The 13,896-nt window shown below is 40.0% G+C and overlaps 1 protein-coding gene across 1 annotated transcript; it reads right to left on the bottom strand.

Moving 5' to 3' along the window:
- Positions 1–1,678: 1,678 nt before the first annotated feature.
- On the bottom strand, positions 1,679–7,441 carry MED21 (mediator complex subunit 21). Its single transcript, XM_082849721.1, has 4 exons — positions 7,394–7,441; positions 3,360–3,474; positions 2,718–2,818; positions 1,679–2,157 (listed from the first exon to the last, which is right to left on the bottom strand). Exons 1-4 carry the CDS (start codon positions 7,433–7,435, stop codon positions 1,981–1,983), a joined length of 435 nt encoding a protein of 144 aa, XP_082705847.1. The 5' UTR covers positions 7,436–7,441; the 3' UTR covers positions 1,679–1,980.
- Between the last annotated feature and the right edge of the window lie 6,455 nt (positions 7,442–13,896).

Raw genomic sequence — 13,896 nt, 5'->3', positions numbered from 1 at the left:
TTACATGAAATATTGAGTTTTCTTAAATATATTCCATCCTGTTCAAGAATATTATTACACTTACCTTAAAAGACCCTCTTCCCAATAGCATCCCCTTCTTTCCACCAGAGAGGTAAATCAGTGCCCTGAATTTTGTCTTTGGAATCTCCTTATTTTTAAGTTATATAAACATACATGTATAGGCCTGCCCTGAACATATACAGCCCTGGCCAAGAATACTTGGAAGCCTAGGGACCATATATCCAAATTATAAAATGTATAAATCAAGTTAGCAAAGTGTTAATTAAAAAAATAAGAAGTTTTGTCCTCCTGCCTGGAAAAGTGAACCTTCTTGAACACCTAGAAAGCCAGATTCAAATTTCTCAGATTACCAATGAGGCTGAGCATTTGTGCACCTTTATTGGCCATTCCTCTGCTGTGAAATGATTGTTTTGTGATTTTCCTAATGGGTTGCTTTTTTCTTTTTTTTTTTGATTCACAGAAGGGTTTTACATATTTTAGATACTAACCCTTTGTCCAGTTCCAAGTACTGTAAATACCTGCTGCAAGGCTGAGCTTGCATTTTTATTCTTTTTGGAGTACTTTCATGAACAGAAGATCTAAATTTTAATGCATTTAAATTTATTAACCTTTTCTAAATTAGTTAATATATGTAAGTTTGAAGCAGTGTCTGACACATTGTCTATCGTAATTTTTGAATTCTTTTCCTTTATGATGTGAAATTTTTATATCTACTTTAAAAAAGCCTTTCCTATCCTGAAGCTATGCATATTTTCCTAAGAATGTCTTCTAAAAATTTTAGATATTTGCCCTTCACCTGGCATGAAATTTTTTTCTTTTTCCTTTTTTGTAACGGCTTTATTGGGAAATAGTTAGCATACCATAAGTCACCCTTTTAAAGTATGTATTTCAGTGTTTTTCAGTAAACTCAGTTGTGCAACAACGTCCACTAATTCCAGAACATTTTCATCACCCCAAAAAGAAACCCCATAGGCACTGAATTTAATATATAGCATATATATAACCAATATCCAGCACGATTTCTATTATTTCCCCAGTGATTCACATCATCTCCATCACAAATCAAGTTTTCCGATCTGCGTGGATTTCTGTTAGATCTCTCTATTCTCTTCCATTGGCCTATTTATCTATCCCTGCACTAATACATGCTGTCTTATTAAAGCAAGCTGTCATTCTATATTTTCTAATGAGAATACTGATTTCTATTGACACTTTGTACTTCCATATAAATTTTAGAAATAACTTGTCAATTTCCACAGAAATCCCAGTTGGAAACTTAGTTAAAATTCTGGGGGCTTCCCGGGGCTTCCCTGGTGGCGCAGTGGTTGAGAGTCCGCCTGCTGATGCAGGGGACATGGGTTCGTGCCCCCAGTCCAGGAGGATCCCACATGCCATGGAGCGGCTGGGCCCGTGAGCCATGGCCGCTGAGCCTGCGCGTCCGGAGCCTGTGCTCCGCAACGGGAGAGGCCACAGCAGTGAGAGGCCCGCGTACGCAAAAATAAATAAATAAAAGAGGCAGAAGGATATTAACCTAAATCCAAAAGTCCACTATCTCTGCTTTTACCACCTCTCCTCTGGCTTGAGGGATGTTTTGATTTGTAAAGACTGTAGAAATATGACAAAAATAAAGACAAATTACATCACAATAGAATTTTATAGTACATCTGTTTAATTATATTATGACCATTAATGCAATATCTGCCTCAATAATTTAACCCAGATAACAATTAAAAAAATGGCATAATGACAGTTTAAAGCTGGTTCAATCACGATTTTACAAGCTTATTATTAAGAGTGAAAACAGAAGACTATTTAAAATAGCTAAGAAGATAACATGTGTCATAGTGCTTAACGTTTCTGTAACTGTTGGTAAGGCTTCCATCTAAATCTGATGCAGAATTCTCAATGGCATTGAAACAGTTCTTTTCTCAGCCGCACGCACGGTATATATACACTGTGCTATGAGTCTGGAAGAGACTGGCTATGGGTGCCACTTCTTGTCTTCAGCTGGGACTGTGCAATATCAGCAAGTGCGCTCTGTATCTTTTCCAGAAGCATGTCCCCTCGATAAACAACATCCTCCAGACACGTAGCAGCTTCGTGATTTTCTTCTTCCAGCTTATACAAGCTTGCAGCCTTTATAAGACACAAATTTAAGAATGTTTTGAGAAATGAAAAACTTGGAGATTAATGAAAGTTGAGGCGGAAAGAACCTGCAGTAGGAGTATTTACTTTTAAATCTGATGACTACCCAACCATTGTGATAGAGTTTTCAGTTGCAGAAATCCTAAGATCAGATAAAACTTTCAGTGGCAGAAATCCTAAGATCAGAATCTTCCCTGTATGAATTAACTTAAAAGATGACTTCGATTGGAGATCTCTGGATGGCTACATGAGACTCCCTTCCACGCTGCTTTCGGACACTACTATTCTACTCCACACCCAGAATGTGCCCCTCCTCTCACTCTTTGCAAGGAAATGAAGCAAACTGAGGAAAATGGCAAGTTTTCTTTAAGCTCAAAATTGGACAATTATACACATTCAGCTCAGTCTTTAACAGACTACAGTAGTTCACAGTAAAATTCCCACTTTAAAATTTAGATTAACTTTGAAAATTGTAACAAAAGGCACTAAATCTATCTCTTTAATTCAAAATTCTCTACTCACAAAATCCTCAAAGGAAAAGATATTTTTACCTGTAAAGCAGCTGTAGATTCTTCACTGGGTAAGGAATCTATCAAAACATCAATGTCTTTTGCTGTTCGTGCAATCAACGCTGCAAAAAGCTGGGCATATTCTAGAGAAAGATGGTACTCATTTAGGATATTAGAGAATCTCAAGTTTTCAGAAAGAGAAATTAAACTTTATGAAAACAGAAAACTTCATAACTTTTTCTGTAGCAGGCTTCTAATGATTAAAGTGTAATTTTAACACATCAATTCTATTACGTTTGAGAATTAGCTTTAATATTAACTCAAATTGGAATGTAAGCATAATGTATATCATTTCATTTATTAGGACAATACAGTGGTCACTTGAATAAAGGAATCTATAAATGGGATGCCTTTCTTATTAAGGTCCCTCAAGTAAAATTCAGCTAAATTCATACAATTCTCCTCTAAACAAGTAAAACGTCTGTTATTTGACAAGAATTATGAGGTGTTACATAAATTGACTATAACAAATTCATTTCTTTTATGACAAACTTGCAGTAATATTCTCAAACAATAACATTTTTAGAAAGCCATAAATAAGTTGAATTTTTCAATAAATCTAATTTTAAGGGATTACAGGTAATGTGAGAGTCAAACTAAGAGAAGCCAAGAAAATCTATTTACCTTCTGTAGGATTAGCTGGCTGATCTTTGTTAATGGCTGTCTGAATATTACTAAAAGAGGCAGGAGGACCACACTGCTGCAACACTCCAATGGCATTACAAAACTGATCTGCAAGCTTGAGGCCAAAGGAAAGGTGGCAAAGTTACAAAGGATTTATCTGTTTTACCGATTTTATTGGTAACGGCACCAACAATGTTCCTATTATAATGGTCTCTGAGCAAGAAAATAAAACAAAGGAGTAATTCTGGATAACATAAACCAGTTACTAACAATGATTAAATGTTTTAATCATACAAAGAAACTACGTTTGGTTTCAATCAAAGAAATACAAAATAATCTTTCTTTTCTTCCCAAGGTAACAGAATGACTAGAGAAATATATGCCAATACTTACTGCAAGCACAAGTAAAGACTTTTGGGGAAGTAGTGGTGGAAAAGAGCAAATGTGATAGGCAAATATCTAAGAATGGCCCCAGGGTAAATTTTAAAATGTGACCCCTTTTCTCAAACTAGAGTAGTTACAAGAATAAAATTGGGGAAAAGACTGCACCTTAAGTATTCTGAAATGTTTTTCTCCAGGACTCAAGCTGTGAACTCCCAGGGCTCTAAAAGTATTCCTTAATCAGTTTTGAAGATTGAGAATACCAAGTCCTTACTGAAACCGTGTCCCATGGGGTTAATGGAAGCTGTCACACTAACAAAAATACTGGAGTATGTCTTACAGAACAGCAGATAAGGGAACAGCTTGTTAGAAACCCCTCTGCTTGTAACCTGCCTTTAATGATTAAGACTGCTTTAGTTTTTTTTCTTTCCCTAATTGCACACCCTCCAAACTTCACGTAGCCCATGTCATACCACACCAGACTTCTTACCACCCCTACAGATAACGCTGCTGATGCGTGCATCACTGTAGTAACAGGGGCTTAAGTTGTTTTCCAGAAATTTGGAAGATTTGGAGTGGGCCCCTGCCCAGTTCAGACCACCAACCCTAAAACTGGTCCCGTGCACAACACCAATTACCTCACCTTTTCCCTACCTCCACCCACCCTTCCCCAGGCCTGAGAACACCCCGCTTCTTTAACCCATAAAATCTCAAGCCTCTTGCCTTCTGGGAAGCAATCTGAGATTTGTTCTCCTGTCTCCTCACTCCGCTGCCTCCTGAATAAATAAACCCCTTCTCTGCTGCGAAACTCGGTGTCTCAGTGTTTGGCCTGCTCCAAGTCCTGCAAACAAACCTGGCTCCATAACATTACCATCTCCAAACCTAAGATTCCTAGTCTCCCCACCAACTGCTCTCCATAGTCCCGACCTCTCAAACCTAAATTCCTTATCTCCAATCAGTGAATCAGCATTTCCACTAAGATTCACTGCCATTATTTGAATGACAGAACTCAAAGTCAACTGTTTCCTTTGTTTAATATCTAATTTCTATTGAGAATCTCCTAGTGAACCAGTCTAACTTCAGACTCAACTTTCATCTTCAAATCCTGCTAATACTACTACAAATCTTTCCCTTTTCCTTCTACCATCACTGCTGCTGTTAGTTCAACTTCACACAAGAATTGTTTACAACAGACTCCTTATTAATTTCTAGTTCTTATTTTCTTTTTTAAAATTATTTATTTATTTATTTTTGGCTGCTTTGGGTCTTTGTTGCTGCAAGCCGGCTTTCTCTAGTTGTGGCGAGCGGGGGCTACTCTTTGTTGTGGTGCACGGGCTTCTCACTGGGGTGGCTTCTCTTGTTGCGGAGCACAGGCTCTAGGTGCAGGGGCTTCAGTAGTTGCGGCTCAAGGGCTCAGTAGTTGTGGCTCGCCATCTCTAGAGCACAGGCTCAGGGGTTGTGACGCACAGGCTTAGCTGCTCCGCAGCAAGTGGGATCTTCCCAGACCAGGGATCGAACCCGTGTCCCCTGCATTGGCAGGCAAATTCTTAACCACTGTGCCACCAGGGAAGTTCCTAGTTCTTATTATTTTCTATGTTATTTTACTCTGCTCAAAAATTTTGAGTTTGCCCCAGCATGGTCTTCAAGATAAATCTCCAAGTCTTCAGGCTATTTTCAAAGCTTTCAATAATCTAAGTCAACTCTACTTGTTCATTATCTACTCCTCCTTCACATATGCCTGACTGGTGATAAATTCATTCCTGACTACACTGCTTTTGCTCACATTTTGCAAAGGTAATAGAGTGGCAGTTACTGCTCTGAAGCTGTACAAACGTGGATTCTAATTCTGGTTCTGCTAACTCGAGTTTCTTTTAATTTTTAAATTGGGAACATTCTCACATTATAGCATTGTTATGAAGAAGACAGAAAACACACACAAATATTCAACACACTGGCTATTTGCTCTGTCCTTATAAAGCTCTCAAAATCCATTTATTCAACAAATACTTATCAAAAATCAACTCTATGACAAGCATTGTATATAACTGTATAAACACACTGATACAGTGAACAAGACAGTTTCCGCTCTCATGGAGTTCTCAGTGGGTAAAATAAATTTTATTTTAATAATTTCACAAATAATTACAATTCAGATAAATGCTAATAAGATTCCCTCTATTTTAATTTATATCACTCAACAGTTCACTTTACTTCAGCACTTACAGCTGAAAACACTCAATTCATTACAACTCATAACCACATACTGCCTTTGCATTATTTAAATGTCTCTTGAGTATATGACATCGTTCTAATCAGACTGTAAACTCCTCAAGGAGTATTTCTCTGTAACCATGGTGGTGCACCCATCATGGATACCAGGCACCCATACCAGTTAACCTAGAGGTTTTTCTCCAAAACGCAATGATCAGCCTGCCTACCATGGAGTTAAGGGCCATATTCACTTTTCCTTACGATCCTTCTGGCTGAGACATGTATTAATACACAACATTTCCCCTAAAATAACATTTGTATCCAGCTGCATCATTACAATTTGATTTTGTAAAGCGTCAAAGGAGTATCTCCCTGAGGGAGACTGGTTGGCAGCCCAGGCAAGTCACCAAAGGTAGAATTTACCTTGGTGAATTCATCAACATTTAGGGGCTGGCCCTCACACACAAAGTAGATCAATTTCTTGTGAGCAGATTCACACTCTTCAAGTGCACAAAGACTAATAACAGGAATACCAACTTATTAGCTTCCGCTGAGAAAAAACTGGCAAGAGACCAGGTACTTGGATTTTCCAGTCAACATCTCACCTGGGACATCAAATTATAAATAGAATAACAGAAATGTAAACAAGTTAGCTCTTAATGGTAGTAAGTATATGAATTCTTTGGTTTGCATATACTTTCTACGTACACATAACAGGAAAAATAATCAGAAGGATCAAAGTAAGGGGGTCTACTCACAACACCTGACTTTTCATAGGGAGTAAACCCACTGGCAGGCATTTTAAAAACCTTAAATAAAGATATACGAAGGTCAGAAGATTGACTATCATAAAGACGTCGGTTTTCCCTAAACTGACATGCTGGGGGCGTAGCCAAGATATGGAACCCTTGGTCTATAGGAACCAACTAAGATGAAACAAAACTTTTCACTTTACTATCACTCCCGCCCCAACCTGAAAATTTTGGCGAAGGAATATTCTCGGCTAACATCTAAAGGCAAAAATCCAATCATTAAGAACAAGAATTGCCCTCCGTGGGTTAAAATTGATAAGGGGAAAAAAACTTCCGCTTCCTCTCCCCTCCCGGCCAAAGAATCCCATAAGCACCACTGACAAGCAAATAAAACCTTTCCGAGAGAACATGATAAGGCCGTGAAGCGTGACAGTCCACGCAGTCCTGTCACGGAGTGGAGTGAGATTCTCCACTTCGCAGGCTAAGAGGCCGCTGGCTCCCGCACCGCCCCGCCGCCGGCCTAAGACCTTCCAGACCGCGGCGCCGCCTCCCTCCAACCCCAGCGCTTGATGCTGAAGCCCGGCCTCACTCCACTCCCCACTTCCGAGTTTTGTCCCTCGGACCTCTTTTTCTGCCTTGCTTTCCCTCGGGAAACAAGACGACGGAGATTAATCGCGTGCAATTACTCACCGAGTTCACGGCGTCCTGCAACTGCGTGAGCCGATCCGCCATGTTCCTCCCGCAAACAAAGAAACGCGAGAGTAGCTGCTCGTACGCAATTGGGCAGCTCTAGGATGCGTCATGGCCAATCACAGGGCTGCGTTCTTGGAGGGGGTGGAGTCAAGCCTTACTCCACGCCCGGCGCGGAGTGGGCGGGACTTTCCGGAGGCCTACTTTATACGGACTACCTCCACCTGGGGCGACTCAGCTGTGCGCACGTTCAGTAACGTGGGGACTGTACAGGGCCCACTTTGCTTGGGGTGCCAACATACTTTCTCGTGGCTTTTAGGTGTTAAACACTTTACAGAGATTGTTGGGTTATGCGGTTTTTAAAAGTAATTTTCCCTATCCTCCCTTGTATCCATTTATAAACATCGCCTTGAATACTTGCATGGACCACAAAACATACACAACAAACAACTAAAGAATACTTGGGAGTCACGGTACCGACTTGAGTGTCAAGAAATCCAAATTAAAATTCAGCAAGTAACCAGGACGGGCTGTGTTTGGGTGCCCCTCCGTTGCTTTTGGGTGCGGAACGCCTGGATACGTATTTAAATGTGGGTGTGCTGGGGCAGCTGACACACGTGAGATGGAAAGTGTCCAAAACTAGTACTAAACTGAGCTGTAATGGCCGTGTTGGAAGATTATGGAAAACATAGGTCTTGTGGGCAAAAGTGAGAGGAGGAAGACGGTAAGGTAAGAGGTAAGGTGTAATCAGCATCGCTTGTTTGTGTGACTGCGAGAAACTCGGTAAGGAACAGAGCAGGGTTGGTGGAGAAGAGAGTGGAAGTTTCACAGTGGGAAAGAGGAGAAGGTAGTGGGAAAAGAGGAGGTTCCTGGAAAATAAGCCAGGTGCGTAGGTGCGGTATGTTCAGTTTTAAAAAAGATAAGCTGTGCAATTTAGGCTTAGACTTGGTACCTATTGAGGGTTTCAGTGTGAAGAGTGATGGTTGAAACTTGGTATTTAAGGAAAGTTAGAGCTGGGGATAGTCTGGAAAGAAATGAGGCTGGAATCAGCTAATGACTGCTTTGTGGACTTGAGACAAACTCACGGACCCTCCTCCTCAGGCTGATTATCCCTGATTACCCTCCTGGGGTTGGGGGAGGGCGGAGAAAACTCTCCGTTGGGAACTTGGCTTGTGGGATCTACTCCAGCCCTAGCTGGGAAGCTCCACTTCTGCTTCACCACCACACGACCCCATCTCCAAACAATCGACAAAACTGCTGGGACCTAATTAGGAACCTCTACAGGTGAGGCACCTCCCCCCTTAATGAGATTATTGAGAGAATTCTAATTTGTTTTAACTGTAATATGGGGTAAGCTTGTGACCCTCTCTTCTCACCCCCAGCTGAGAGTGTTCCTTACTGAATGTCTGCCACGTGCCAGAAAGTTATGTGGGTGCTGGGTTTGCAAAGATGAATAAGCCAGGGGCTCACAAGGAGGAGGGGTCTGCAGTTATTCAAGAATAAGGTGAGTTGGGCCTAGACTAGGGTGTTGAGCCTGAGAAGAGAAGACAAGGCTAGTTTTGAAGGAAAAATTCACACGGATTGGTGCCTGGCTGGATACAGAGGGATGAATGACAGCACCCATGAAGGGAGAATACTAAGTTTTGTAGCCTGATTGAAGAGAATTTGGGCACTTGGGGAAGAACCACTCTGAAGCAACTCCTATTACAACCCAACTTCCATCCTGTTGTCCTGTCGTTACGTTCCTTACAGTTTTCAGTAGCTCCACAGAGACTTCAGGTTGATGTTCAGCCATTTCTGCTTGGGTTTCAAGGTTGACCATAATCTGGCTCTAGGAAACAGATTCCCGCCTCCTCGTGCAATAGTTTTCTGAGTGAAATAATCACTTCAGATTATTCAGCCACAGCCCCTGAAAACTTTTGTTTTTCCTGCGCTTCTTAAGCCTCTTCTGGCCATGGACCCCTAAAGAATCAGATGAAAACTGTGGACCTTTTCCCAGACCAGGCTCTCAAAATTTTGCATACATTTTCAGGGGTTTATGAACCTCTTGAAGCTGTGGACTTCAGGTAATAATCCACCTGCAAAATACAGTCTTATATGTGTAGCTCAGGATGCCTCAACAATGGCTCTATTGATGTTTGAGGCTGATTATATTCTCTGTTCTGAGGTGCTGTCCTGTGCATTGTAGGATGTTTGCCAGCATCCCTGTCCTCTACTCACGAGGTGAGAGTAGCAACGCCCCCCCACCCAGTCGTGACAACACAAAATATCTCCAGATATTCCCAGATGACTCCTAGCAAGTGTGGGGCAAAATTGCCTCCAATTGATAACCACTCAATTCTTTACCTTTATCAAAACAATTTCTTTGCTGTTATTTAATTCACACTCGATCTTTTAAAGTTTTACTTTTAATGTAAATTTTATGAATTACTAGATTCCACATGGACCCCTTCTCTCTCATGATTTTGACTTTTTTTTTTTTTTTTTTTTTGCGGTACGCTGGCCTCTCACTGTTGTGGCCTCTCCGGTTGCGGAGCACAGGCTCCAGACGCGCAGGCTCAGCGGCCATGGCTCAGGGGCCCAGCCGCTCCGCGGCATGTGGAATCTTCCCGGACCAGGGCACGAACCCGTGTCCCCTGCATCAGCAGGCGGACTCTCAACCACTGCGCCACCAGGGAAGAAGCCCCGACATTTTTTTCATATGCTTTTTAATTTGCTTTTCTTGAATCCCCTACTGGATTATATGGTTTTAAGAGGAGGAACTCAGTATTATGTATCTCTTATCTTTGAAACACAATTTTGGTATGTCCTTTTAAACTTTATATTATTAAAAGTTTCAAACATACACAAAAGTAGAGAGAATAGTATGGTGAACACTCATGTACCCACCACCCAGCTTTGATTTTTTATCAACTCATAGCCAATCTTGTAGTAAGTACTTTGATTTTTTTAATCTGTAGTGACTCCCTATTTTTTCAGGAAAAAAAGTCTTTAACAGTTCTTTAACTTGACATTCTAGACCCTTAACTACCTTTATTACCTACTCAGTCACAATTTATTAAACATCTAAACTGTTCCAAGCACTGTGCTGAAATACTGTAAATAAGCATTTGTTACATTAGATTCTTTGCAATTCCCTACAGATGCTCTGCTGTTTCGTACTCCTATGCACATCATATAAGATGCATTAATTCTCTCTTCCTTGTATGAAAAGCCCACACTTCCATCCCTACCTCGATTTTGTTCCCCTGTTGATCATCCACTCAGCTTTAAACCTCAGCTTAAACATTTCTTTCTTGATAAAACCTTTCCTGAAACCCTGGAGTAAGTTAGTTGCTCCCAATCTTCAGAATTGTTCCTTGTACTTGTTATTCCATTTAACACATTGAGGTTTAATTATCCATACATGACTCTAATTCACTCACCACCATGAGCTACTTGTGGGCAGGAAACATATTTTAATTGTTTCCATATTTCCAATGCCTAGCACCTAGCATTTAGCCTGACACTTAGAAGACTCTGAATGCATATTTATGGACTAAATGAATGAATTTCCTAGCATAATGATTTCCATATGTTACTAAATAAACATTTATTGAATTTAATTTAATGAACACAGTCCAAAGAATGTAACCCACAGGAAGAACAAGTGTTAAAAAATACAGAGCAATAAAATGGATAACTAATAAGAACCTGCTGTATAAAAAAAATAAATAAAATTCTAAAATTCCAAAAAAAAAAATACAGAGCAAAGGTGAGGTTAGAATGAGATAGAATACATGGGCAAGCTTCACAGAGCACCTTTCCTGCCTTTCCCTTGGAGCTCTATTCCCATCTCCATGCACGGTGTCTTGGGCTTTGTCAAAAATCTAGGATAGGTTGCCTGCCTTCTTTTTCTAGACTTGAAGCAGTCCTTAAGGCTCTAGTTATCTATATCTTGGATTTGGGAATCTTGTCAGTTTTTGTGTTTCCTTTCAATTCTTAGGAATAAAAACTCATCTGCAAAGCTGCTGGGCCCATTTGCTTCACAAGTTGCCAGTGGAACTCTGACATGAGCAAGGAACCCCAGCCAATATTCTTCCCAAGCTGTTACAGTATTTTGAAGCCAAGGTAATGAGGCCCTCTGCTGCTTACTGACACATCTGTCATCAGCTGTCCACTGCAGGCACAGGGAACTGCAATGCTAAAGTGTGGAAGAGAGGGAATGGGGTTAGTTCAGGGAAGTGAAATTAATTCAGCATGGCCAGCATAGAGGAGTTGAGTTGCAGCAAGAACCTGGAGAGCTGGACAGGCGCTACATCATGAAAAACATTATGTGTCATACTCAGGAAGATGGACTGTTATCCTGAATGCTTTTACCAGAAAACCTTTAGAAGTATATCTTTAAAAAATTTTTATTTTCTTATTCAAAAGCCATATACATTCAATGTAGAAATTTTACAAAGAGCAGAAATGTGCAGAGAAAATCATTCTTAATCCAATCACCTGGAGATAAACTCTTTTAAACATTTTGATAATGTTCTTTCAACCTTTCTATGCATATAAACATGAATGCATATTAAAAAGAAAACAAAATAAAGCTTATACTATATACATACATATATATATATATATATTGCTTTTTAACTTGCCTTTTCATAAACACTTCCTGATCAATCAGTTGCCTTTTAAAAAATGATTTTTGAAGGGCTATAAGGTATTCTATTATATGGCTACGTTACAGGTTATTTAATTAACTTATTGTTGGGCATTTAGGTTGTTTTAGTTTTTTTGCTATTGTAAATAACATCTTGAACAGTTTTGTGCACTAATATATATATATATAATTTTTATACATATCTACATACTTAAATCCAAAAGTGCAATTATCACACCAAAGCTGAGTATTTTTAAGATTTCTGATACAGCTCATGCCATAAAAAGTTGTATGAAATTACACTCTCACTAGTTAGATCTTAGAATGTCTTCTCAGCTCTTTCATCCACACTCGAAGTTCTTGTTCTTTTAAAATATTTACAGCTTAGTTTCTTTTTTTTTTTTTTTGGCTGTGTTGGGTCTTCATTTCTGTGCTAGGGCTTTCTCTAGTTGTGGCAAGCGGGGTGGGGGGGGGCACTCTTCATCGCAGTGCGCGGGCCTCTCACTATCGCGGCCTCTCTCGTTGCGGAGCACAGGCTCCAGACGCGCAGGCTCAGTAGTTGTGGCTCACAGGCCCAGCCGCTCTGCGGCATGTGGGATCTTCCCAGACCAGGGCTCGAACCCGTGTCCCCTGCATTAGCAGGCAGATTCTCAACCACTGCGCCGCCAGGGAAGACCACAGCTTAGTTTCTTAATTTGATTTTGTGTGTTACTAGTGAATTTGAACATTTTTCCATGTGTTTACTGGCCATTTGTGTTTCTTTTCTTCTATTTTTTTTGTTTTTTTAATTCCCTATTCATGTCGTTTGCTAACTTTTACTTTTGGTCATCAACTTGACTTTTCATATTGTTTATGGTGTTTATTGACTTTAATAAAATTAAAATTTTTAAGTAGCCAAATCTACCAATCTTTTCCTTTATGGTTCCCTCCTTTGCTTTTTTGCTTAGAAAGGTTCCTCCACTGAATAATTCTGATCACTTCTGGTTTGGCACTGCCAGATTACAATAGATTTTTGCTCAAATAAACTCTTAAAAGAAAAAAAAAAAGACAGTTCCATCATTCTGTGATCAACTTTTTTTTTTAAACGTGTATTTCTTCTAGCTCTTTTAAGATTTTAATTTTATTTATTACTTTGGGATTTCATTGTGACAATGTGAGATAGAGTTGTAATCCTCTCTCCCCAGTACAGTGCAGCTAATCAGTTATCAGACACAATTTACTGAATAATACATCCACAGGTCCAAATGCTACCCTTATAATCGCTGCTATCATCGTCCCGGGGTTTCATCTATTGAGAGTTACTGGAAAGAGGGTATGTAGGACAGTGAATAAACACCATAGGAATAAATAGTACTACCGCAGGTGTGAACATTTGGACCAGGCAGAGGAAGGACAGTAAAAGAGTTGTGCCTATTAATATTATGGTGATTGCTATAGGTTTTTAGTTTAGTAGTGGGTTAACCACATATGGAATTTTCAACATAGTTGCTTATTAAAATAGATAACTGAAAAAGTTAAAGAGCAGGAAAAATAAAGCAGGGCAATCTTCCCCAAATAAATTTGAGTCTATAAACCTAATTCCACAATCGTCTCACGAGCCATCCGTCACATGGACTACGGTCCTTTAAACAGCCCTCACGTATACAATTTGAGAGAGGAAGTTCAGATGAAGGTCTTGAGTCTTCGAGGATAATTTCACTTAGAGAAAACGAAACATTTTTAATTGTGGCGCTCATCACCAGCTCAATAACCACCACAGAAACAGCACTGCCCCCGTATTTTCATACCAACATATCCCTGAGGAGCTAAGGTAATTGCGACAGGGAGAAACGATCAACTCTACCGTTTTGAGCACCAGATTCCTGTT

Source organism: Leucopleurus acutus, assembly GCF_964270905.1.
Source record: "Leucopleurus acutus genome assembly, chromosome: 11".
Classification (NCBI taxonomy): domain Eukaryota; kingdom Metazoa; phylum Chordata; class Mammalia; order Artiodactyla; family Delphinidae; genus Leucopleurus; species Leucopleurus acutus.
The sequence above is the reverse complement of the archived record's forward strand: the minus strand, read 5'-3'. Positions and strand labels throughout refer to the sequence as shown.